General features: G+C 39.9%; 1 protein-coding gene across 5 annotated transcripts in view; it reads right to left on the minus strand.

Moving 5' to 3' along the window:
* Positions 1-21,336: 21,336 nt before the first annotated feature.
* Positions 21,337-25,705, minus strand: part of Wdr92 (WD repeat domain 92) — a 52,720-nt gene continuing 48,351 nt past the window's right edge. For all 5 annotated transcript variants that reach the window (XM_067097666.1, XM_067097657.1, XM_067097673.1 and 2 more), the window contains one exon: positions 21,337-24,177. In XM_067097666.1, the coding sequence (XP_066953767.1) occupies positions 23,486-24,177 (692 nt within the window). In that variant the 3' untranslated portion in view covers positions 21,337-23,485. The remainder of the gene's footprint in view (positions 24,178-25,705) is intronic.

Genomic DNA, 25,705 nt, shown 5'->3' on the forward strand with positions numbered 1-25,705 from the left:
AAGATCCCATGAGCTACCTGAGAAAGCGGCAACCTAATTGAAGACCACACGCCTCTAGAACATTCCCAAAGGTCAGCCCATCAGACAAAATGGTTGGTGGTAGGGGTAAGAAGCCAAGGTTGTTCTGCCTACAGCCAGGTGAAATAATTTCCTCTGGAAGAGCTGATCCAACTCTGCCTGCAGGGGTTCTTGGAGCAGGGCCGCCAGGTCCCTTGGATCCCCTAAGTAATCTGTGAAAGGTAATCTGCAACAGACAAAGGAGGAATCACATCACACCTCTGCTCCCTTAGCAGTCCCACACCAAACCAAGCAAGCCTCTCACCAGAGAAAAGGTATGGGACTTAGCAGAGTCACTAACAGAAAGGAGTTCCAAATCAGACACTGCTGCCCCGCTTTGTAGGACTTTGTAGCCACTCAAGCCAGTAGACAGTGGGGAAGAATGCACTTGTACAGACAGTCCCATTCCTCCCTCCCATGTGATGAACCGGGCACAGGAGGCAGAGATCAAAGAACTCTCCCTATAGCAAAATGGCCTAGGTTGTGTACTTACTGGAGATCGTAGTGGTGGTGAGTGAGGAAACTGTGCAGGTTTCCTCCTATATCCTCTTGGAGGAAGTCTAGAAGAACTTCCCATGCCACCAGAACAAATCCAATCCTTAAAATGAGCCCTTCAGAATGTGATTCCTTGGAGACATGGGGGAGAAGGGTTAAATCTCTTGCAACTGCCCTTCCCCAGTCATCTGACAGAGGTTGAGCAGAGCATTTTGGTGTGGTCCCAAGAGCTCATGGAAGTATGAGGTGGGAGCAGACCTAAAGTCTAAGCGAGTTGGTGCTGAAGTGCCATTTTTACTAGAGATAAGACATCACAATTAGAATGATCTGGCACTTGCTTCCTCTAAATAGAAGAGTACAAGGAAGGAACCTGCCTGGACTTCTTACACGCAGGCTGTAATCCCTTTCTTTCACTCTACCAGTGGAACATGATCTTGACAGTGACAAAGAAGAATGCAGAGCGTGTTTCTTCCTTCCTCCTCACTGGTCCAACTTGCCTTACACTGAAATGCTGGGTTGAGGCTGGAACCAAAGACGACAAAACACCCAACTCCACACTAGAGGTCTATGCAACAGGATCCTCCATTGCAGCTGCTAACAAAACTGTGGCTGCTATATACACAGCAACAGCATTACATCAGTAATGATCAGAGAAGAGGTTCAAATGTCAAGTCTTTTCCTGCCAGATTGTTGAGGAAGGCTACAAATGATGGATTATCTGGAATATTCAAGGTGTTTGTTCTGCAGGTACTATGTAACACCACCACCTATGTTATCTGGAGTATCATTATCAGATGAGAAAAATGGTGAGGTAGTTGAAGAGCATCTCCTTCCATATCTAGACCAAAGGTTCACGCAGCAGGTTGAACAGACCTATAATGGTAGTGCACTAATGAGGATGTGGGAGAGATATAGAAAAGGAGGGAGAAAGAAGGCATGTTCTTCTCCAGCAAACCTGGTGAATGCCTCAATCTTCTCTTCCCAAGGCATATTCTTCTCCAGCAAACCTGGTGAATGCCTCAACCTTCTCCTCTTCCCTAACCTAACTCACTGGGGCAAATCCCAAACAGCATATTTTCTGTACGGAGAAGCCCAAATTCAAGTCGTCCCCCCTGCACATTAAGAGTGAGGATTAGTTATTACAGACAAATTTACCCATCTGCTTGTGGATGGCCAAACTCCTTGCAATGATGTTGCTCTATGCTTTTTTTCTCCTTACAGCAAAAACAAAAAGCAAGGCAACAACTACAGCAAAGAACACATTTTGAGAGCAATGTACAGCTACTCATCCAGGTTCTCAACCAAGTACGGACAGTCGCAGCACATCTGTATCACATGCAGCCAAAAGAAAAGCGAGTATGATTGTTGGCTTGTGAGCCCCCAGTCACCCCCATCTCCACCAATTAATTACCTTTTTGTCAAATTGTCAGCAACTAATTCCATATTGCACTGAAAGATACTCCTATATAAAAAGGACAATGATTTGTATTTTCACATAAACAAACGAGGCGAGGAAGGCTCACACCCAGAACGATGTTCCAAGTCAGGGCCATCTACTCAGTGGCTGCTAAGCTTGGAGAAGATATAGAGGAACAGGCATGGTCACTTGTGAACAGATGATCCTAGTGCTAGTGTATAACAAGAGGTGATCTATCATGAGTGACTAGGGCAAGGGCTGAAGGGCCTCTTGCCATTCAAGGAAGTAAGGACCACTCCATCCCTGAAAACTGACCCCCAGTGACCAAGCTGGTTTGCCAGAATATTTAACCTGTCCGGGCTGTATCTGAAAACACCTTTGTGGTGTGGTGAACTGTCCACGTGGTGCTTCCTGGAAAACTTCACAGGAGAAGGCTGACCCCCTTTTGTTTGCCATCATCCATTGGTGAACAGTTGTGTTTCAGGAGGAAAGTTTTGGGAAACTCACTAAGGGTTTCCATTGTCCTGTCACCATGCTAGAATCTCCCTCTTCCGTAACTCAGTAGCACAAATTAAGAGGAAAGGTTGCCTGGAGCTGCCCATTGGCAGAGCAGGTGGATGTGCCCAAGTGAAATGAGGTACTCCAAAATGACAGGTGGCTGAGGACAACAGCCAAACTAAGTTGGCTGTGTTTCCTGCCAAGACAGGAACCAGCACTAGTACCTCCTGTGCCTACTCACATGAAAGTCTGACAGAATATCCCTTGTTGCTGCTGAGTTTAAGAGTACAATCTAGGTACTTTGTCTGGGCTGCCGCGTGATCCAATCCCAGTTTACCATGATCCCCACTCGCACACAAATCCTGAATTTCTATTGGCCAAAAAGAGAGTAGGGAAGACCTGTCCTGGAGCAAACCATCCAGAGGACAAAAGGATTAACTCATCAGAAAATCTTACAAATTATCCAGGTAAAGTAGAGCGAGATACCTTGCAAATGGGCCTGCCAAAACCAAGGTGAGAACCTCAGGAAAACGGTGGACTGTCATAACTCTTGATACATAGAGCTTTGAAGTGGTAGGGATAGCCCTGCAGCAGATAAAGTGAAGTACTTCCTCCAAGAGTTCTGATGGATGGGTCATTGGAAGTATGTGAATTTTCAGATCTGTCCAAAGCATTAAATTCCCCATTCTTGATGTATGCATAGAGCATGCTGTAACCATCTAAAAGTGGATCTGCAATACAAACTTGGTCAGCAGCAGTAAGTGATGGTGTCCAGGTCCCAGTCAAATTCTCTCCACTGAGGCAACTGTACAACACCCAGGAGGCTAGTCCTCTAATACATCGCTGCCTTTCTCCACCAGTGCCTTATCAGCCATTGAGGCCGGAGATTTTGAGGATCTGGAGGGAAAGAATGAAGCAGGATTGGTGTCAGAGAGGGGAGAGCAGCAGTCCTTGAAAGGAATACAGTGGCCACCCCAGAGGTCTAAAATTATCCAGGGCTCTGCTCCCTGTCTCTGCCAATTAGCCTAATGGCAGACAGACCTCCCTCTACTCATGGCAGCAAATTTGTCCCCTCCTCTCTTTTTCCCCTGCCTTCCCCTTTCTAGAGCTAGAGAATAAAGGTTGCTCCTCCAAAACCAGACACAACCAGACTTCCTCTCAACCACAACTAAGTTCCAGCCACACCAGTTTGACTTTAGGTGTCCTTGCCCCTGCTTTCTCTTCTCCAGCACTACCTCCTCATTACTCTTGGAAAAGAAGGAGTAACTGTTCCTGTAAGAGGTCTTATGGGGTTTCTTCATCCTTTCTAAATGAGAAGGACAGGAAGGCATTCTGCAAAAAAAGGACTAAGGAAAAGATCCGCAGATCAGCTTTTTAGCCTTATCCAAAGAACCACAAGCAATCACAACCATAGCAGCTGGAACAACTAAATGGACCCCATAGAAAGCTCCACTGATAATAGGATTCAACAATGAAGGCTGTGGTTACTCCTAAAGATCACTTCAGAGCCAAACAACTTCGCAGCAACATTGCCAAGGGGGTTCTGAAAAAGAGGCAAAACTCCAGGAACAGCCAGTTACCCTAAAGTAAGTTACTGAATCTCTATAAGGAAGCTAATGTGCTTCAATAACCTTATAATTTTTCATTGTAGTTGATGAATCAGAACAATGCAGCCAATTGCCTAAACTAGAGAATTATAGCAGACAAACACTCAAAATCTTGGTCATGCAATCCATAAACTTTTGAATGATAATTTTAGGCTAATTTGTAATGACTCAAAATCATGGTAGAAGATCCATTAATTTCTGTGTGATAGGTTGAGCATGAACTAGTGCTGCAAACATGTTCACATGCAATATGCAAGTACTAGTCAACACTAGAACACATGAGTGTCATACTAAATGGAACTGTAACACAAACCAGTGTGTGCCCACCAAAATAAATGATAGTGTGACTCAATCATACGAGTTTCTTAAACTAAATACAGCTGCTCTAGTTAGTGAGCTGCTTTTGTATAAAAAATATATCCATGTCTGTGGATGAAACATAGTCCTATAAGAACAGATACTTCTGATATAACTCAAGTACTGTAAAAGGTTTAACACAAGCAAACTCCAGTTGTGTGTGTGTCCAGTCCGAGGAGCCACCACGCGCTCCGAGAAGCAGAGATGAAGGTCATTGCACTCTCCACACACAGGGAGATCGATCTCTTTCTGAACCTGTTACCAGTATTGCGTCTACAGGTAACAAGGATTGCACACGGCCTTGCAGTCCCACTGCTGGTGTATATCAAGAGGGGATGTCATGAACAAACCTACTGTTGACTTACACACAGTCTGCAAGTCAAGTATGTGCAGCGTTGCACAGACTCTGCCCAGTGTGTTTCTGAAGAAACCTGAGATGTGGAATACATAGACAGTAGACTGTGATGGCTTGACCAGGAGTTTCTGGAGAAACACAAGAGGAAGAGCCAGGGCAGTCCTCATGTCCTGGTGAACCAAGATGGTACTGAGTCAACTCAGTGAGGCCCATGTCAGCCCAGACACATACATATCCCAAGACTCAGGAGAGCGCACACTCAAAGCCCAGTGGGACTTCTTGCAAGAAGCCTCTGGATTTCCCAGTCTTCCTCCTCCTGCATGAGGTGGTCACAGAAGGAAATTAACAGACTTGGCAATAAAAATCAGAACCTTGCACTTCCCTCCTCACTTAGGTGCCATACTCTGGGCAAGTTGTAGTTGTCCAGAAGGTAGGACTGCTACTGGAAACACAAGTTACTGAACCTGAAGATACCCATATCTCACCTGAAGGTGTATACCTGGGGAAGGAGAAATGAGGCTCACCAGAGAGGAGGAAGAAGTAGTTAATACTTGAAGGCTACCTCCTACCAAAAAATTCCCAACAGCAGTCAATTTCTCCTACCAAGGCAATATTTCTGAATCTGAAAAAATGAAAATATAAACAGTGGGGATTCATCAGAGAAAATAGGTTAAAGGTTCCATTTGCTGACAGTAAATTTCAAAAATAAAAATTCAAACAAGTTCAGCTTAGTAGTTAGAAGTGCAGCAAGACATCTCAAACATGACAAAAGGAAAAAAATTGCTTAGTGACTATATGTGAGTGAGGGGTATTCCCCCTACTCCACCCCACAATTAGTTAACTACTGTGTTAACAGGTCCATTGACCTCATCCAGCTTGCACTGAAGGGTATCCCTGTACAAAAGGCCATGGTTTGTATTGGTTTGGATGAGACGTTGGAACTCGAGAGGGAAGCAGCACTGGTTAGGCATTGAATTTGAATGCATACAGTTGCTTCCTCATTATGGGAGTAGGTGAATACAAGAGTACAATGACATATACATGTTATGTATAGATTATAGTATCTACACCTCCCTCCCCCCTTCACACTCAATAGTCCCATCTCGAGTGGGTTCTTCTTCTGGAAAATCTGGGAGATCTATGTGGAGCTGTATGAGGGCTGTTGGAGGACTCTGTGTCTCCATGCGAAGGTCCACGGGTGTGAGGTAGAGGTTCAACACTGGGTACAGGAAGCGTCAGTTTCTCCAATACTCATCCGATGGGGAGATATACTCATAATCCCTTGACTTGCCATGGCCCATGACAATCCAGACCTTGTCCCAGCAGTGAGCAGTTGGATCCTAACTGACAGTCCAACTTCTAGCCTGGGTAGTGGACATACTTGTTGATTGTATGTGACCTCTGTACAAGTTCAGCTCTGGCAGCAGCACAGCGATTGCAGTCCTCAGCTTGACTGAGGATGAGCAGGCACACAGGAGCAAAGAGGGTGGCCATATAAGATTTGTGCAGGGGAGCAGCTTGTGAAGTTTGAAGTGTTCCATAACTCCAAGAGGCCACGGTCGAAGTCTCCATTGTCGATGCTGCCGGAAGGCGCTGTCTTCAGTATAAGATGCTTCACAGCTGGTGAATTGAGGTCCACCATCGGTCCTGAGGCGAAGTGGGACACCGACTTCCCTGAAATATCTGCAGAAGATCCTGATCGTTGCAGAGGCGGTAGTGTCACTGTAGCATGGGACAACCACAAGCCAACCAGAAAGCCTGTCAGTCACGATGAAGAATAACTTCCCTACAATGTTGAAGAAGTCCACTGACACAGATTTGAAGGGCCTAGTAGGGTGGTTGTTATTTTGAAAGAGGTTCCTGCTGGAGGCGGTAGTAAGACCTGGCAAGGCTCATAGGCTTGGAGCGTACATGCAGTGTCAGTGAATTCCTGGCCAGTAAACAGTCTGTCGTGCCTGTCACTTTATAACTTCTATTCCTCTGTGACCCTCATGGAGTTGTGATAGAGTGCGGCAGGAACTACAATCCTTGCTCCATAAAGTACGAGTTCAGCGTTGACTGAGAGGCTGCCCCAAGGCTTCCAGAATGGGAGCAACAAATTAAGTTGTAATGATTGGTAGGAAATCCTGTGAGCATGCAGTTTCGAAGACAGATTTACAACGGGTCTTTTCTCGCTGATGTACGAAAATCTTGAATAATCCTGTCAGCATCCTGGGGTCAGGCGTCATCCTCTTGGGCTGCTCTGTATGAGCAGTGGCAATGGTCTTGATGTATGTCCCAGCCTCAACACAGTAGGTTTCATCCTGTGGTGTGAGCTGGCTGATGGAGGAGTGCAACAGGGCATCGGGCATGCCAAGCTGCTTGTGAGCACGCCACATGGCTGTGAACAGATATGGTGAGATTTTCTCCTTGAGACGCTGTAAATGGATTCTCAACTGCATCCATTGTGTAATTGGCACCAGTGGGTGATGGTCTGTCATCAATGTAAAATGTTGGAGGCCTATCAGGTACAGTTTGCACTTGGACATATCCCAGGTTACAGCTAACATCTCCAACTTGATTGTGGCATAGCATGTCTTGGCATCTGCGAGGAAACGAGAGCCACACTGTAGTAAGTGGAGTTTTCCACTGCCGTGGTCCTGTAGAACGGCATAGCCTAGTCCGTTGAGTTGAGAAGCGTCTCTCTGTAGGATAACTTGGAGGGCTTGATCAAAGGAGGCCAGGACCGGTGGGCTAGCCAGGGAGGTCTTCACTTGGCGAAATGCTCTGTCCTGATCTCGGTCCATACAAATGCACGCTTGGGGACTCATAAGGGGTCTGAGAGGCTAAGCTGTATAAACTACTTCAGGCGTAAAGTCGGCCAGTTGGTTCACTAACCCCATGAATGAATGAAGATCTGTCAAGTTTGTTGGTGTAGGGGGAGTCCTTGATTGCTGTTACTTTGCTGGGGTCCGCTGAAATGCCATCTTTGGAGATCTGAAATCCTCAGACAGTAACGCTGGAGGTGGCAACCACAAACTTGTCCTTGGTGACGATGCCAATCTTGCGGCACCTTGTCAACATCTCATTGATTCAGCATAGATGGCTGGGGAAATTCTCGTCAAGCAGCAGGATGTCATCGACTACCTTGATGCTATTCTCAACACATTCCAGAGCCTTGTCTCCACGAAGGCAGTAGGCATCTCCTCTGGCCTCAAATCCCATTGGACCTCTGCAATGCAGGAATCGGCCATAGTGTGTGATGAATGTGGTTAACTTTTGAGCCTCCTCTGCAAGTTGCATTTGCCAGTACCCATGCAGGCATCTGCAGTAGTGATGAAGTTGGCCTTCAGATCAATGGTGAGGGTGACAGGTGGGCTGGGAGTTTTACTTAGCTGTTGAGGTGCTTGAGGTCAACAGTGATTCGAATGCCTTTGTCCTTGGTTACAACGACGAGCAGGTGACACCAGTCTAAGGGTTCATCACTGGCGGGCTTAATGATACCCTGATCTACCATGAACTCAAGCTCTTGACTTGTTCCGGGAAGGCGTATGTTATGTGGCGAGAGTGTTGAGGGCAAAAGGTATGGCATCTTCTTGAGGTGAATTCAAATTAGGGGTCCTTGAGTTGGGCTTTCTCCAGTTCTCCCTTGGAGATCAGCATGTCCTTGGAACTCTCATAGAAAAAAAGTCCCTGGTTTCAGCAGGTGACATGATGACATGAAGAGGCAGCTCTGAACACCTATTGACATAGGTAACATCCAGAATAGGTCTGGGAAACTCTAGCGGAATAATAGCCAACTCTGCAATGGCTGTATGACAGCAGTGGCATTTGGACACCTTCATGGACTTGCATCCTTGCTGAACAGGATTTCTTAGCAAAGGTGAGAGTGGCTGTAAAGGATCCTAAAGCAGGTGTCATCATAGAGCCATCTGCAGTGAACACTGGGGTAACTCGCTGGGGGCTGTAGTGCACTCCTGGGAAATGTACAGGTCAAGATGCTGAGGGCCCATAACAGACATCGGCACCTGTGTCTGGCAACATCTGAATCCTGGATGTGATGTCACCATACAAGAGGGAAACTGAGATTGGCTGTGGTGTCTTGATAGAAGTGGGTCTTCCCATCTGACGACAGCTGGGGTTCTTGCCCAGAGAGGGTAATGTAGGCTTGGCACTGGAAGTGGCACCCTGTTTAGCATCCCTTGTCTTCTTCCGGCAGCACTTGTGGTAATGTCCATGTCAGTTGCAGTGTGTCCACTGGACCAGTCTGGTGGGGCACCTCTGTACTTTGGCCCAGTGCCCCTCTGTGGGCACAGTTGCTGCAGGTGCTGTCTGCTGCTGGACAGTTCTGTGGATCCATGCGTGCGGTTGCACGACTGGCATGAAACACCGTGATGGTGTGATAGTGGGGGGCACCCTTTCCATGTTTCTTCAGCTTCCTGCAGGTTGAGAGGGCAAAGCACAAATTGCAGAAGTGGCCTTCCTGGTGGCCTCATGGGTGCGACACATGTTGATAATATCCTGTAGAGAGGTGTTGGTGTCGAGGGTTATGAGTTTCTCAGTCAGTTCATCCCCGACTCCCATGAGGATGATCTACTTCCTCTGCAATGTTCTTGAATCTTATGTAGAAGTCTGAAAAAGACTCTCCCTCTGACTTTTTGCAGGTGAGCAGCTCCCTACGACATAAATTCTCGTTGCAAAGGCTCTTGATGTGTTCTTGAAGGGCATCCAAGACTCCGTCAATGCTTAATCCAGTGTCTGGAGGTTATGTCTTGGGTGTGCTCGAGGATCCTTTGTCTCTCCAAGGCAAGACACATCCTCATCTGGATTAACTTGTTTCTCTCTGGGTAACTTGGGCAGATCCACCATGACTGAATAATCATCCCATCGACATTGCCATTCCCAAAAAATTTGAAAAGTTGCATCTGGGCAAAGGGGGGAGGTGGGTTCTGGGCAACTGGTGTCTGTGGAGGGGGTACTGACGGGGTCGCTGCCCCTCTGGTGGTGAGATAGTAGCCGCAAGTGTTGAAGGAGTCGTGCTGGGGCTTCCTATGGTTGCTTGCTGTATGAGGGAGGCTAGCATTTGCAAAAAGGCGCTGTAGTGGTCAACTTTCTGTTGCCTACGAATTCTGTCCTACTCTCTCTGTCATTGGACCCTTAATTCTTCTTGTTTTCTTCGTCTCTCTGCCTCGTTTTGTCTCCTCCTTTCCCCCCCCTCTTGCCTCATCTTGGCATGATCCTCAATCCATGATTTCTCCAGGTATTGTATGAGTGAAAGGAAATTAGCTGATTGGGGTATCGTCATCTGAGGATGGAGAGCAGGTGGGGACTGGACAGTAGACAGGATCTTGTGAATGCTGGGCGAGTCGGGTGTCATCACATTCGTCCTGAGAACATGGAGAATCCATTGTGAATAATGTTCTGTTTTAACCCCACACAGACTTAAAACAGAATTTAACAGAAAGGTACAGTATCAGTATTTCAAGTGCAGTGCATGAAATACTGGCACTTGTTGGCTCATTAGCACCACCTAACACTGAACACATGATACGCTGTACATACTAGCAATAAAGTCTGCTGCAGCTAGAGAAAGAAGCAGGTAACTGTTGGTTTTCTTCTGGTTCGCTGTAAGTCCACTGTATCTTCGCTTACTTCTTGTAACTCCTTCCTGTAATACCTCACTGCGCCTTTCTTCCGGTTCTCTGTAAGTCTCCTGTATCCTCGCTTACTTCTTGTGACTTCTTCCTGTAATACCTCACTGCGCTGTATTGGTTGGGATGAGACGTGAAACAAGCTCATCTAAAATGTAGATTCTTTATTATGTAAGGTTATAATGCAACAAAGACAACGCGTGAGCAACCAAACTCGGAGAGGGGAAGTGGAGTACTGCCAGGCATTGGATTTGAATGTGTTTGATTGCCACTTCTCAATATACATGTGAGACAAGAATACAATTGCCTTATCAATACACGTTATATACATGGGAGGCGAGAATATGTTATACAATGACAAATATATGTTACATATAGATTATATTATCTACAATTTGTAGATAAGTATTATTATTATTATATTATTATTATTATCATTATTATTATTTATTATTATTATTATTATTATTATTCAGAAGACAACAACCCTTATTCATATGGAACAAGCCCACAGGGGTAAATGACTTGAAATTCAAGCTTCCAGAGAATAAGGTGTCCATTCAAAAGAAGGAACAGAAAGTAATGGGAAATACAGAAAGAGGAGATCAGTTATTAGAAAAAACATAAATGAACAAATTAATAAATAAATTAAAATGTATGTAAAACATTAAAATAAAAGTTGAACTGTATTAGGGTGGTAATGTATTGCATCTTCGCTTGAACTTCTTAAGTTCCAACTGCACAACATCCTCTGGGAGGATGTTCCACAGTCCAGTGGTGGAGGAATAAAGGACCTCTGAAACAGAAGTTTGACAGTGAGACACATTTACTGCATACTAGTGCTTGCTGTTCAGCGAATCTGGTTGCTCCAAGCAAGAAAAGGGTTATCAGGGATCCACTGTGAATGTGAAAGATCTGTGTTAACATACAACTTGTGAAAAAGTGATAAACAAGAGACCATCCATCAATAGTTCAAGTCATAACTGCTAATAGTAGGAAACAGAAACCTACCACCACAAACCACTCTAAAAGAGATAATCTCTGGCAGAAGCAGACAGCCACACCAGAGAACAGTATTCTAGTAAGGGAAGGACAAATGACCTAAAACAGGTTGCACCGATTTTATCACTGTTATAATTATATGGGGCCTTACGAACAATACCTTACTTTCGTGCAGCATTTGCTTTCATTTGATGTTTCTCAAAAGTAAGATGTGAGTGAAAGTTACACCTAGAATAGTTAAAGCCTTGTGATTTACTAGGAATACACACAAGTTCAACTTGGTAGTCAGAAGGAGTGCAAGAAGACATCCTCACTTGATGGAAGCCAAAGAAAAAATGCATGGAGATGGCAAGTGAGGGAGGGGTATTCCCCATTCACCATCCCGTAATCACGAGTTAACTATCCTGTTACCGAGGGGTATTCCCCATTCACCATCCCGTAACCACCATTTTCAGTTCACACTGAAGGATACTCCAATATAAAGGCAATGTTTTGGATTTCCACTGGAATCAAGAATGTAGTTGGGAATCAAAGAAGCACTTAGACAAACCCTTTAATGATGCTTATAGTGGATCCTTCAAGGAGATGACCCCCATCCATATGGGGAATACTTTAGTCCACATAATAAGTTAAAACTCATAACAGAAGATATAAATTGTTAGTATTGTATATTTTTTGAACAAAAACTTACTTTAGTGTAGTTCTTAATACTTATTATAAATTTCCATTGCTACTCAATGCTGTAATCTGTTTTTGTTTTCCAGGTATTTGTTCTCAACGGCTATGAAGACCTTGAGCAATTTCGGGATGTGGAAAAAGCAGATCTAGACTGCCTTGGAATAACTGATCCAGAAACTTGTGCCAAAATTTTGACTGCTGTGGCACTCCTCCATGATGCAGATTCAGAACCTGAACAGGATTTACCAGAAACCTTAGAAACGACTGAGGTAGCCTTACGCAGAGGTGACCATGGTAGAGATTCAGGTTGTTACACAGACCATCGAAGTACTGCTGTTGTAACCTTAGATGAAAATAATTTAGACACAAGACAATCCACACCTTCAACTGACACATCATCTGGTTATCATTCCCGGGGTGCTTATAACATTCCACTAGGGGAAGCCACTTTAACATCTAGGGATGATCACAGTTCTGCTCTTGATTCACCTTCTTCTGAATCAGCCCCTACAAGTGGTACAGGTCAACCTGGACCACACTCTGAACCCCATTCATATCGTGCCCACCTTGCTACCGTCCTACCTGCCAGCCCAAGAGCAAAACTACGTCAACAGCAAGATCATAAGCAGAAGCAGGATTCCCAAGTGGACTACGAAGCAAAGTATGTTACAGCTCGCAGTGTTTTTGAAAAAGAGGTACTGAAACGAGAGGTACCATTTACAGTACGCTCTCCTAAACGTAATTCAGAATCTCAGTCTCCAACAGAGGAAATAGAAAATGAGGAAAAAAGTGAGGATTCAAGCGTAGCCGTAGCAGAAGAGGCTTCCCCTTGAAAATAACCAATAGGAAAGTAATGATCAAAATGCAGTGTCTGACTCAAGAAGTACTTCCTCCTCAAAAACATTGGTCCTTAAACCCTTTGACTATAATTTAGAGCTCTAAGTAAAGAGAGCTCTTAGTATCACGTTCAGTGTGGCTCTGCTACCCCACTCTAATTTAAAAATACTGGAAACAAAAATTTTAGTCTTTGGTGCATTGCAAATTAATTTTACCTGCTTTAAATAGTCATTGGTACATTGCTGATTAATTTTATCTGCTTTACATTAACAATAGCAAAGTCCTCAGTAAGAAGTACTTACTCTAAATATGAGGCCACCAGTGCAGGGAGAAAAAGTCAAAGTCAGTGATAGATATTAAACACAGTATTTATGTATTAGACCCTATTTATATTAGTGACTCCTGTGATGTGGAACCTATCTGAATCAAGACAAATTCCTCTGTGTAGCTTGTACTGTCAGGTAGCTAGAAATAACAAGGGAATTCGTACTTATATTCCTATTTTCAGAAGTTTCCCAAGTAATGAGTGGTGCAGTGCAGTTCCTGTTCTTTAGTCTCAAGGGTTTTTCTAGACGTTCCTGTTCATAGGAATATATGGCTGGGAGGAATAAACAACCAATTTGTATAGCCTGTCTTTCACTTTGTCTTAAAAAAAGAATTATATCCAATACCATATCATTTTATAGATTACTGAATTATCAAATATTACCATAATATTGTAAACAATCTCAAAGATTGTACTTGTATTTAGATTTGAATTTGTAATATAGTTGGTGAGAAATGTGTAATGTGGAGTGCAAATTATCATGCCAATTCAAATTCTTCCTTGTTGTGATCATATATACTGTAATTATTGTTCCTGTAAAAGGTATATATAAATATATATCTCTTTTTTACATGTGTTCTTATATATCTGCATTTACCTTTCAAAAATAATTTTTTGGCATTAGAATTTTTATTTAATTTTGATATTAATTTTGTTTTGATATAAGTTCACCTGTAGCTGTTTTTAGCTGCATATTGTAACTATGGTCATTACCACTTTCCAATCCAAATTATATCTTCAACTGAGCTTTGTATGAAGTTTCTTACAGTAAAGCTTCTCCATACACTTTTTTAAGACTATTTAACCATGAAATTATTACACAAGCTCTTAAAATATGAGTGAACTTATAATTTTCATTTGAATTCCTTATAAACATTCATAATGGACTTCTGTAAGTACAGTATTATTTCTGATATCAATAGTGCGCTTCCCAAAAGGTCACAACACCATATCTTAGAGTCTGGTATTTCCTAATTAAACTAGTGGAATTTTAATCTTCCAACTTTTGTATTGTACAGAATTATGTGTCATTGCTATTTGTAAATAGTCTTATATTAAAATCTTATTTGAACTGATATACATCATTTTATTCCTGACAATTTCTGCTAACCTAACTTCAGGATTTTAATACTGTACCTAAATCTTTACTTCAACCACTACTAGACATCTAGTTTCTAATGCAAATTCATTAATTTAATTAGTTAATGGGCCACGAAATTACAAAAAAACTTGATATTTTTATAATTTGCACTTAACTTTGGCCCATAAGACTACATACAAAAAGTGGGCTTTACACTACTTACACTACCTAAGGATTTTACCACAGACTGTGCTTTACATTATCACTATTACAACACCATCTATCATATACTGCATGGTATAAGCCTAATAATGTATTTATATCCTGGATGTTTCCTGGTTCACAAGTATTTTGATTGTGGGACCAAGAGGCAATTTTCACATTTGGCAGTAGGCCATCATTTTCGAGACAGCAATCAACACCTAGCGGAAGGACCCCAGCAGCAGAGGATGCCAGACACTCCTCAGGGGAGATCTTTTCCCTCTAGCCCCAAAGGAGTCAACTCCAGCAAGGGGGAACCAACTGCATTTCAGCTCAAAAATGGTGGCCAGCCTTTCACGAAGTCCTTGGTAAGGTGGTCAGAATTTCCCTACTGATAAAATACTGGAGATTGTGGCAATGAGACTGAACAGAGCCATGGGTAGTACAATTTGTCAGTCAATTACTGATTCCATTTTCTGGTGATAGGCCCCAAATTCACAGCTAGTGGGATACTGGATGTAAAACAGTAACACTTAACGGTTCCAAGCTTTGGACAGTGAGGTGAGGTTGATGTTGGTGTGTGACAGACTGCCTGGACTAAAGTTGTTTCTGGTTCTGAAGGCAACAGGGGAATGGAAAATTATCATTGACCTCAGCCTGCTGGGTGAGTTTTTGCAACAAAACCCTTTAAGAATGATGAAGATAGTGGAGTTGGGGCAGCATTTCATCAGTAAAAAGGACTCTACCAACCCTAGACTCAAACACTTGTTAGTTTTGAATCCTGTGTTTTAGCCTGAAAACTGCTCCACAAGTCTTTATCAAAATCTTGGCACCAGTAACAGTACAGGAGCATTGGATCAGGGTAAGACTTTGCAGATACCTGCATGACTGACTGGTGATAGCAAGGCTGAACTGAGATGGAATATGGTTCTCATATGTTGAGCTTTTCCAGTCCTAGGACTATATCAACAGGGATAAATCAGATCTTGTGCAATCAGGCCTATGCAGCACAGATAAGGCACCTTTGTCATTGGAGAATCTAGTTCCACACAGCTACTACCAATGAAATAATGGCTGGCAGCAACTCTACTAAAAGACTACTAAGTCCTGAATGACCTTTAATGGTAGCAAAACCCCAGTCAATTACTGGTAAGTCCTCTCCTGAGATACCGATGTTATAAATGCAGTGGATAAACTTTTAGAATGTAGTGTTGGATCATCAAGCAAAAGAAACTTGGATGACGCAGAAAAGGGATGTGACCACTGAGTTCATAAACTTCAAGGCCTCCAAACTTTTGCAGAAAGTACAACAGTACCACATTAAAAAAAAAAAAAAAAAAAAAGTGGCACATGATCAGATATTTAGTGTCAGCTGGCAGTGGCAAACAAGGTTGGCATAATTCACAAGTTCATCTTGAGAAGGAAAAAGATGTTAGTAGTCTCAACAGGGGTTAGCAGTTCCTACACTTGGAATGGTCACTTAACTCTCAAGATCTGTGAAGCCCTTTAGCATCTATGGGGTACAACACTATTAGATCTGTTTGCAACATGTCTGAACCACAAACTAAACATGAACTGTGCATGACATAATAAGTTGTTTGAGAAGTTCTGATTCTCCAAGAACAAGATGCTGCAAAATTGGTTTACAAATCCACTGTCCATGGTGGCAGGCATTCCCATTGGTCTAACACCTTAGTTTTAAGCACCCACTTTCATAAAATCCACAACAACTTGAACACACTTCATCTTCATGAATGGTTATTCAGCAAGGCCTCACAGGTGGAGGTTTTCATAGGCCACATCCACATCACTGTAAGGTCTTGCAGAACTTCAACAACCTCTACCAGGCCAAGTGGTTTGCTGGGCAACTTTTAAATTAAATGTTTTCAGGAGAAGTTTTTGCCTGTTTTTCCATTATCAATTTTCCCTCCTTGCTGGCCAGCACATTATTGCACAATTGTCATTACTGCCCGTAAGTCACCAGAAAACATTCCAAGTACTTGTCCCAGTTAAAGAGCCATCCGTTGCATATCACCTTCGGTCAAAATCTGCCAGAACGTCCACATTTCATGGTCATTTTCTGTTTGGCTTGGTAGTACTGACAACTGGACTGCCAACGTGGGAAAGAGACCAGTAATGGACCAATGGCAGCGAAGCGAGTTGTACGTTTTCATGTTAAAGATATAAGGATAAGTATCCTCCCTCTTTTGTTGGAGTAAGAATAAGTAGCCTCCCTCCTTTTTTAATACTGTACTATGTAAGATGATTTCTTCTCCTTTTAGTTTCTGCCCTGGACATTCTTTCACAAGAAAGACACACAATATACAAGCCCTTGTTAACTGAGCCCATATATTTCCATAAAGCTTTATTTTTCCAATGCCAGGAAAAATATTGAACAACTGCAATTAGTGATATCTGTTCTCATAAGCTTACTATACTGGCTATTATACAAAGCAAATAATGAACAGATAAGCTTATTACATTGGCTATTATACAATGCAAATAATAAGTAAACATAAAAATAAATTAGGAGTCAACTGTCCTCACTTCTTAAAAATGATATGCGACACTGTATAAGAAGAGTAAAAAAATTATGTACAAAGCATTTTATTGTCCAAAAGAGCAAAATAGCACAGCTTTATCCAAGAAGTGCAACTGGTATTTCAAACTTAAAACCAGAAGATGTAATAGTACTAACTGACTGATGCAATAATACTAAAAATATTAGAAAAAACATCCAAAGTAAAGGCAGAGGACCAGTCAAACTCCATCAGATAATTAAAAACAGAGTGACAACTGTAGCAAGCGACATCCAATCATCAACCAGGAAAGCATACTGTGCCAGCACTGAAGCCCTGTTCCATTAAAAATTGTTAATACACCTAAGTATTTGTAAATAATATATTCACAACATTCCAAGTTTTTACTTTTTTACTATCAGCCCATTCCTTTACAGGAGAGTTTGCTGTTACAATGAAATGATCCTCTAAGCACTGATGTACTTCTTCAGAATCAGCAAACTGATTCATATGCAAGGCTGGAATACCAAAAATACCAGCAAAACTGACAAATAATAAAACCATCATTTCAGCAAAATCGACAACAGTCAGTGTTTTAGCAAGGGTAGACCAACTACTACTCTTGCTTTAGGAACTGCTGGGTGATGAACGCTTAGTTGCTTACACAGTCACTACCCAATTTACTAGCGAGTTATGTTCCAAACAGGCGTTCATATCGTGAATTGTTCGCAAGTTGGCTTTTAATAATTAGTGCATAATTTTCGTTGATGTTTACATTCCTAAGTTAACTCGGGATTATTATTATTATTATTCAGTAGATGAAACCTATTCAGATGGAACAAGCCCACGGGGACCTAATTCAAGCTTCCAAAGATTAGGAAGAAGCAAGAGGAAGTAAAGGGAACTACAGAAAGAATAGATGCCACTTATTAAAAAAGGAAAAAATAAATTAATAAATAGATAAATACATAAAAATGTATTAAAATGCAAGAAGAATAGTATTAAGGTAGTAATGCATTGCATTTTTGCTTGAACTTCTATAGTTCCAACTGCACAACATCCTATGGGAGGCTGTTCCACAGTCCAACTGTGTGAGGAATAAAGGACCTCTTGAACTTAGTTCAACAGCGACGCATATTAACTGCATATTGGTGCTGCCGTTCAGTGAATCTGGTTGCTCTCAGCAGATGAAGGGGATCAGGGATCAATTGTGAATGTGAAAGATCTCTGTTGAAATACAACAACTGTGAAAATGAAAGAACTCTGTTGAAATACAACTTATGAAAAAGTGACAAACAAGAGATCATCCGTCGATGGTCCAAGTCATAACTGCTGCTATTAGGAAACAGAAACCTACCACCACAACCACTCTATCTAAGAGAGAGAAATCTCTGGCAGAAGCATACATCCAAACTGGAGAACAGTATTCCAGTAAAGGAAGTACAAATAACCTAAAACAGACTGCACTGATTTTATCACTTATACATATATGAGGCCTTCCGAACAATACAGGAGTCACTGATTATACTTTTTTCACAATATTTTTAAATTATGCAGTATTATAAAGAATTTCTTTGGATGTTAGAATGGTAAAATGAAAATAAATATTGGATTCAAACAACATTCAAAATTTAGTATTTTTTCCATGCTTTGAAAGTTATGAAATTAAGAATTTAGCAGGAGCAGCATCTGACACTGGAAGCTTTTAAAATAAACTATGCACACGGCCATCTTCTGACAAAAATACATACTAAATGTTTCCTAATGAGAGAGTAAATACAGAAAATGAGAATTCATTAAAGAATGAGGTAAATCGGGAAGATAGAAATTAGGAATATTTTACGAGAACAAGTATTCTCATGAAAGTAAGAAGAATACAGTACATGGTAGTTAATCACAAGAATACGCGGGGTAATCAGGGAAGGGATTAAAGGAACAGGTTCTTTTTCTTCCTCGTGTTCTTCTGTTCCTTGCAAAAATTCTTACAAGGCAGAGTAGGCACGCAGAGCAAAATCTGAACTTACAGGTGGCAAAGGGGAGCACTCTGAACACAATTTTAACTAGTGACCGTTTATTCGTATCTCTGAATGTTCGTAAGTATGGCAGTGACTGCAGTATCCTCTTCTCCCAATAATGTTTGTTAATGCTGCTGTTCTTTTTGTATGCTTACTTGATGCCATCATAATTTTCCCAACCACATTTTCTATATCAATATTAACATATTTGAATTCATTACATCTGAGAATTAACCATTTAAAAAAAATTCTTTTAATCTGTATATTTTTTGTTTCAATTTTTCTTGCGCATGTCTAACAAAAATCATCTGAATTTTTTTTTTTCCATTTAATGCACATATACCAATCTCTAGCAGTATCATTGTGACCATATACAGCCTCTTCAACTTCCATAGCCTACCATTAAAAAATCCTCCTTTAGGTGGGGCAACATAAAACATCAGTTGATATATCCTTGTAATAATATCACCTTAATATCAAAGGCAAATGCCAACATTCCTTTAATCTAGTAGAAGAACAAGTGACAATGTTGAAACTATCTTCCTCATATTCCCTAGCAACTACCCTAGCTTTCACTTTCCACTAACCTGACTATCTTCTCAGTTACTACCCATCTCACACTCAGAATCCTTTTCCACTGTTATGCACTTCCTCGAAAACATCAACACCAGTTCAAATTTACACCTCAGCTTTTGTAGATTCCCTTACCTCATCAAAATTATTCACCATTAGAACCTCAATATACTCATTTGCGCCTCTCCACTCAGTTTCACTGTCAGTCTTTCTTTATATTGTATAGTAATCGTCATACTGACCATTAGTTTTACTATCATGAGCAACAACACCAGTTGTAACTTCACTTGAATTTCATGGTAAATTTAAATTCTTTTATTCAAAATAGATATAGACCTACTCCTGCAGCCACATTACCATCATTACTACAGCAGAGAGTCATTTCATACTCTCCATCACTTGCCATATTAAATGGCATCCTCATTATCATCTATTTATGGCAATATATTAATGCCCTGACATGAAGAATATGTATTAATTATCTACTGGTATATCACTGCTCTTCAATGGACATATGAGCTGACTAAATATAACAAATGTGCTCTTCCATAAAGACCTCCATACCAAATGTCAAATTTTGCCACTACAGAACCTCCCTTCTCCAATGTGACAGTATTCATAGGATACCTTTTCAACCAACAATGGAAGCCGTGATTTAAGGTTCATAACTGTGCTTTGAGATACCTAAGTAACTCTAACACAGTAATGTAACAGGTCAAATACTGTAAAAATAATCAAGCAAAATACTGGAAGTAACAGTAGTCAATACATAATGAAGGCAAACAATAGTATGAAATTAGAACAAGCACTGACAATCTTGAGGACTGGTATGATGACACCAGGTAAAACAAACAAATCCTCACTAACAGTGATCAGAAACTGCTTATGAGGTAATAAAACCTGCAAGTTCCTTACGCATGCCACGACCACCAACCAGAACAAAGCAGATCACAAACATCACAGGGGCTGTTCCATAATAAAAATGCTGTGCACATAGTGAACTAACTTAAGAAAACCATTTATGAGTGTATACACACACATTAACACAAAAAACTAACAGTTTCAACATAAGGGACAACATACAAACCTAAACAAATAGGGCAGAAAGTCCTACCTGACCAAGGAGCACTTACCTTAAGATTTAAAGAAGGGTCTTCTGTCCCCTCTGAAAGTATGCATGGGATACAGCTTTGCATTTTATTCCTCACCAGCCAATTGTATTCAACAGGCCAACTGGTCAACACCAAATGCTTACTGCTGTAAGTTGTCAGAATACAGCACAGTTACCTTCAAGTTCTCAAAATATTTTTCAGTTATTTTAGAAACAAAGTTTTCAAGCATAAAAGTAAATCTCAATCACAAAAAGAATTTTCAAGACAGTATAATGAATTATAGTTACACAAAACTACTTACTTGATAATCTTTCTCATTAAGTAACCATACCATACTGAAACAATTCTGCAACTGAAACACAGACGCATGAAAATATGCACTAAATTTTACATTTCCACATAATGATACCTTCAATGAGCAAAAGAATAAAAAAAAAATAGATACTGTATTAAGTCACCAGAGTATAATGTGTGTAACACAGAAGGAAAAGTCTATTTTAAAGAATTCTGATTCACAGTCAACCTTACATGTTTTATTCAAGTGTTTACAGTATTTTTGTGAGAATCAAAGGCTGAGTTCGCAATAGATTCATATATTTATCTCCCATACCATTTAGTTCTGACATACACATCTTGTATAACAGCATTATTTATCTGCACCTCATGTTGTAGATTTTTTTAAATTTCAAGCATCTTTATTCAAATATGCAACATTACCTTCCAAACTGAGGTAACAAACTTTAAGTTTAGAGAGTTTAGTATGACAGGAACAAGGGAGGTGGTCTCTATGAAACCATAAGCTTTTTTTATATAGTCAACTGCACTGAAGTCCGGATCTCTCTCATTACAGCAGTCGTGAGAGTGCACAACAAATGTCATACATTGAAAGCTGTATAAAATGTATCCATGAACAATTTTTTTTAATTTTCTAAGTCAACAATATTGGAAAAGTATTACCTATGACTATTCAGATATGTCCACTCTGCATGAAGTTTCAGTAGATAGTATGCAGTTTAGTATATTGCTATAGTACTGTACAGCTATTTTATAGTAATAGATAATCTCATCTCCACATGGTATTACCCCCTAAACTTTCAGGCGTTTTTCCAAATAAACAAAAACCAAACAGGTTTTTTTTATTTACTTTTATATGTCCTACCTAGTATAATATGTGGTGCATAGTTTTTTTTTAATTATCAGTATTTTTGGAAGTTATTCAACTGAAATATGACATTTGCTTTCCCAAGTTAACTTGGTTGTAAAATTCTGAACTTTCTTCTGAATTTAAGAATAAACATTCACTGAATTCATTACGTTCTCATAATTATTACTAGTTTGTCATTCATTCTGTTTGTGGAGGGGTCATGAAGCAGAAAAAAGAATGAAATAATTTCAGCCAGCACTTATGGCATTTGTTACCTATTGCTTTTTCGTAAAATTGAAAATACACCACCATTTAATATGGCAAATCACACTAAATACTTGCTAATAGGATAGGAAGGATAGAAAATGGAAATGTATCAAAGACTGAGTACAATCAGGATCATAAAATAATTAGGGATACTTTAGGGCAGTGAACGAGTATTCTCCTGATTGTAAAAGAAAATACATGGTTATGGCTCACAAATAATTCATAATTAATTTGCCTTCTCTTGGGAAAGTCTCCAGGTTTAGCAAAGAATTCTCAGAATAGAATAATCAATTGTAACCTGTGAATTCATGAGCCTTATTTATTGGTTATCCATAGCATAGTATGCCAAGTATAATGTTTTGGGAGTCTAACTTTTTAAGCTTTTCAGTTTTTGCCAGTCATAAAACGATCTTACTACATGACTATTATTGTATACCATATGGCTGCTATTGTACATACTTTTTTTTTTATTTAAAGCAGTTTTATGCACACAGTATTCCAAACTGTAGCAATCTGTTAACAGTACATATTGCAAGCAGTTGGGGTAACGATTCAAACCTATTGTCAACAAAAAAGTTACATAGCTGTGCTATCCTAAGTACAGTGAAATTAACTTTCTAATTGTGATATATGATTGATAACCACACAAGCTAAATCATCATCATTTTATATGCCAGATTTTTCCATTACAGGGTTAGATGTCTAATGAGTTCTTTACTCTTTTTGTCTTGCACACTTTCTGGCTAAATACCCCAAAGTCACAAAAGCAGTCAGAGGCTGATGTAATAAAGACTTTAGGTATGAGAACTTCCCAAATTTATAGAGCCCTTTGTGTAAAATACAGTTATGTATTTCACCAAGAAAGATATTTACATTTAAAGCAGCCTCAAAACAAACTGAGGTTTACATTTAAAGCAGCCTCAAAACAAACTGTCTAATTTTCAGTACAGTGGCTTAATGACCTCCCTTTCAATACTGTTATACAATAACACTGATAAGGTTTGGGTGCTTTAAACTTTTTCCTCTTATTTACCATTACATCATCAACACTGATGTTCTGACATCATATTTTTCCATGATGATGTTAGACATGAATCCATCTCATTTATCAGGCATTTCAGACCTGCGTGGTTTATAATCTTTAGATGGAAATACAGAAATTACAGTAATAATTATAAAATAATCTTGTGATTCTTAGAAGCATACAAGTTCCTGAGTTGGTTTCGAATGTACCTTAAAACTAAAATGCCTTCAACCACCATAAATTTCTATTAACATCCCTGATGAAGTTCTAATAAAAATGATAAATATACTACTATAATTTATTGAGCTTAGTAGTAATGATGACCCTCAGCATTTGGTCAAGTCCAGCACAAGCACTCAATCCAATTTTATCAGCACACCATTCAAAACTTACTATGGGTTGATCGGAGATTGTTGCGTTTTGAAGTAACTCATTTTTTCCAGCAACTCCAACCTCTGACCCATCATTAAGCTTTTTTGATCTTGAGGAAGGATAAGAATATTTCCATAGCATTATAGATCCATTCCCACCTGTGGTTACAAAAATTTCTCGATTCTGTGGTAGATGTCTCCCACACCATATAGTTGATTTATGACCTTTTTCTATACACCCAGTAAAACCTTTCTCCTCATGGAATGTTCGAAGATCAAAAACAAAGAACTTGGACTCTAATGTTGTTGCTAATAACTTATTCATATTAATGTCTTTACGATCAAACTCTACTGAACATACACCATTCCTCAAGTTAGTCTCCCAACAAATATTCATTTTACGTAAATCAAACATTTTAACATCACCATTATCAAATCCTGCACACAACACTCGCTCCTCCATAGAATAAGAATTTCCAAACGCTACACTCCAACAGTCTCGTTTTTCCTGTCCATCTTCTGGTTCTATATTAATGACAGGCTTGTCCTTCTGGCGTGGATCCCAAACTTTTACTAATCCATCACGACTTCCGGTAACAATCTCAGGAGCTCCTGCAAAAATTAAAAACAAAAGATTATTAATATTGCACTACATCTCTAACATATTTTCTAATGCATAAAAAATTAAATTTTTCAATAGTTCATAAATACAGATTTTTACTTCACATACTGACAGCCTAAGAATATGATTGACAGAATGCTTCACATATCATAGATTTGCATTTTAGGTACAAAAGTTCTTATGGGAGTAATGTATATCATTGCTATAGCACCTGGTCATTCCCTTTGTCCAATATACCCTAAGTAACATAAATATTTCAAATATGGAAGAAATCTACAAGTTAATGCTAATTACTAGAGTAATTGTGTGACTTGCACTAAACCAGGTGATTTTCAGCATTACCCATTTAGTATTTTACTGTTTTCCTTTAGTTCAAAAGGAGAACTTTTTTCAGCTAGTATTAGAAAATGAAGTATATTTAATGTATATTTGAATAAAGCTTAATTTTTCACTTCAGGCAATTGCTGTCATTAAGGGTTCAGAAAATTGTATTTTTCAACTAGTATTAGCTTGTTTAAGCACTGTACAGTACATTTTCAGTACATCCAAGGCATTTTGAACTTTTTAACTTTGTTGTATTACATCAGTATTGGTAAGGGCTAATGGTTAACATCATTAAAGTAGTTGGCTAGCCATTTGTAAGCTAGCAAGCAGTCAGTTTTTTGCTAACTTGGAACTTTTTGCTACTTAAACTGTTCAGATTAACTATCATGCATTCTTTTAAAATTAAGTCTATTCTTCCTCTATTTCCCACATTCTGCTTTTCTTTTTCAGCTTAGCATCAACATATTCATTTGGTAATACCATATTTTGTCTATTATTCCGCTGATATTTTTGTGTATTGGATTATCATGTCCTCTGCACTGAGTAAATGTGTTTCACAGACAACTATTATGCCTTCTGCAGATTTTGGACACTAAACCGCAAAAATATTAGAATGAATACCCAAACCCATGCAAAAGCTAGATACTCGCAGTAATGCTGAGGATGACATGCAGTGCAAACATCCCTATTCATAAAACACTACTAAATTTAAAAATTTAATTAAATCAACATTTCACAAATTAAAAAATGAAAATACTGTATAGAAATTTCATGAATTATGAAAAGAAAAGGCATAATGGTGATAATCACTTGGACGCTAAATCCTGAGAGCACAACACCACTGTATTTTCCAGTGTCTCTCATGACAGAATAATAAGTAACTGAGGCATCTTACAAGGACCAGTTCTGTACATTGAGAGCATTTAGATTTTGATAAGTACAAGTTGGTGCAAATGAGCTCTGTTACAAGGGGAATGGATTTGTATGAAAACCATGTCTAGCACTATATAAGAAAAAAAAAAATGGTATTTGTGTGCTTTTTTTTTTATAATTTGCTCATCATTTTTGGTACTGTAATACCAGAGCAAAGAAGTTTTGGTTAGCTGGGAAGCTTTGTATTAAGTTTATATCATGCTTTGACAAGCCTGTACATTCATGCTCAAAACTGACATAATTCTTCTTGTATCTTCCATA

This window comes from Macrobrachium rosenbergii, chromosome 4 (genome assembly GCF_040412425.1).
Source record: "Macrobrachium rosenbergii isolate ZJJX-2024 chromosome 4, ASM4041242v1, whole genome shotgun sequence".
Lineage (NCBI taxonomy): Eukaryota > Metazoa > Arthropoda > Malacostraca > Decapoda > Palaemonidae > Macrobrachium > Macrobrachium rosenbergii.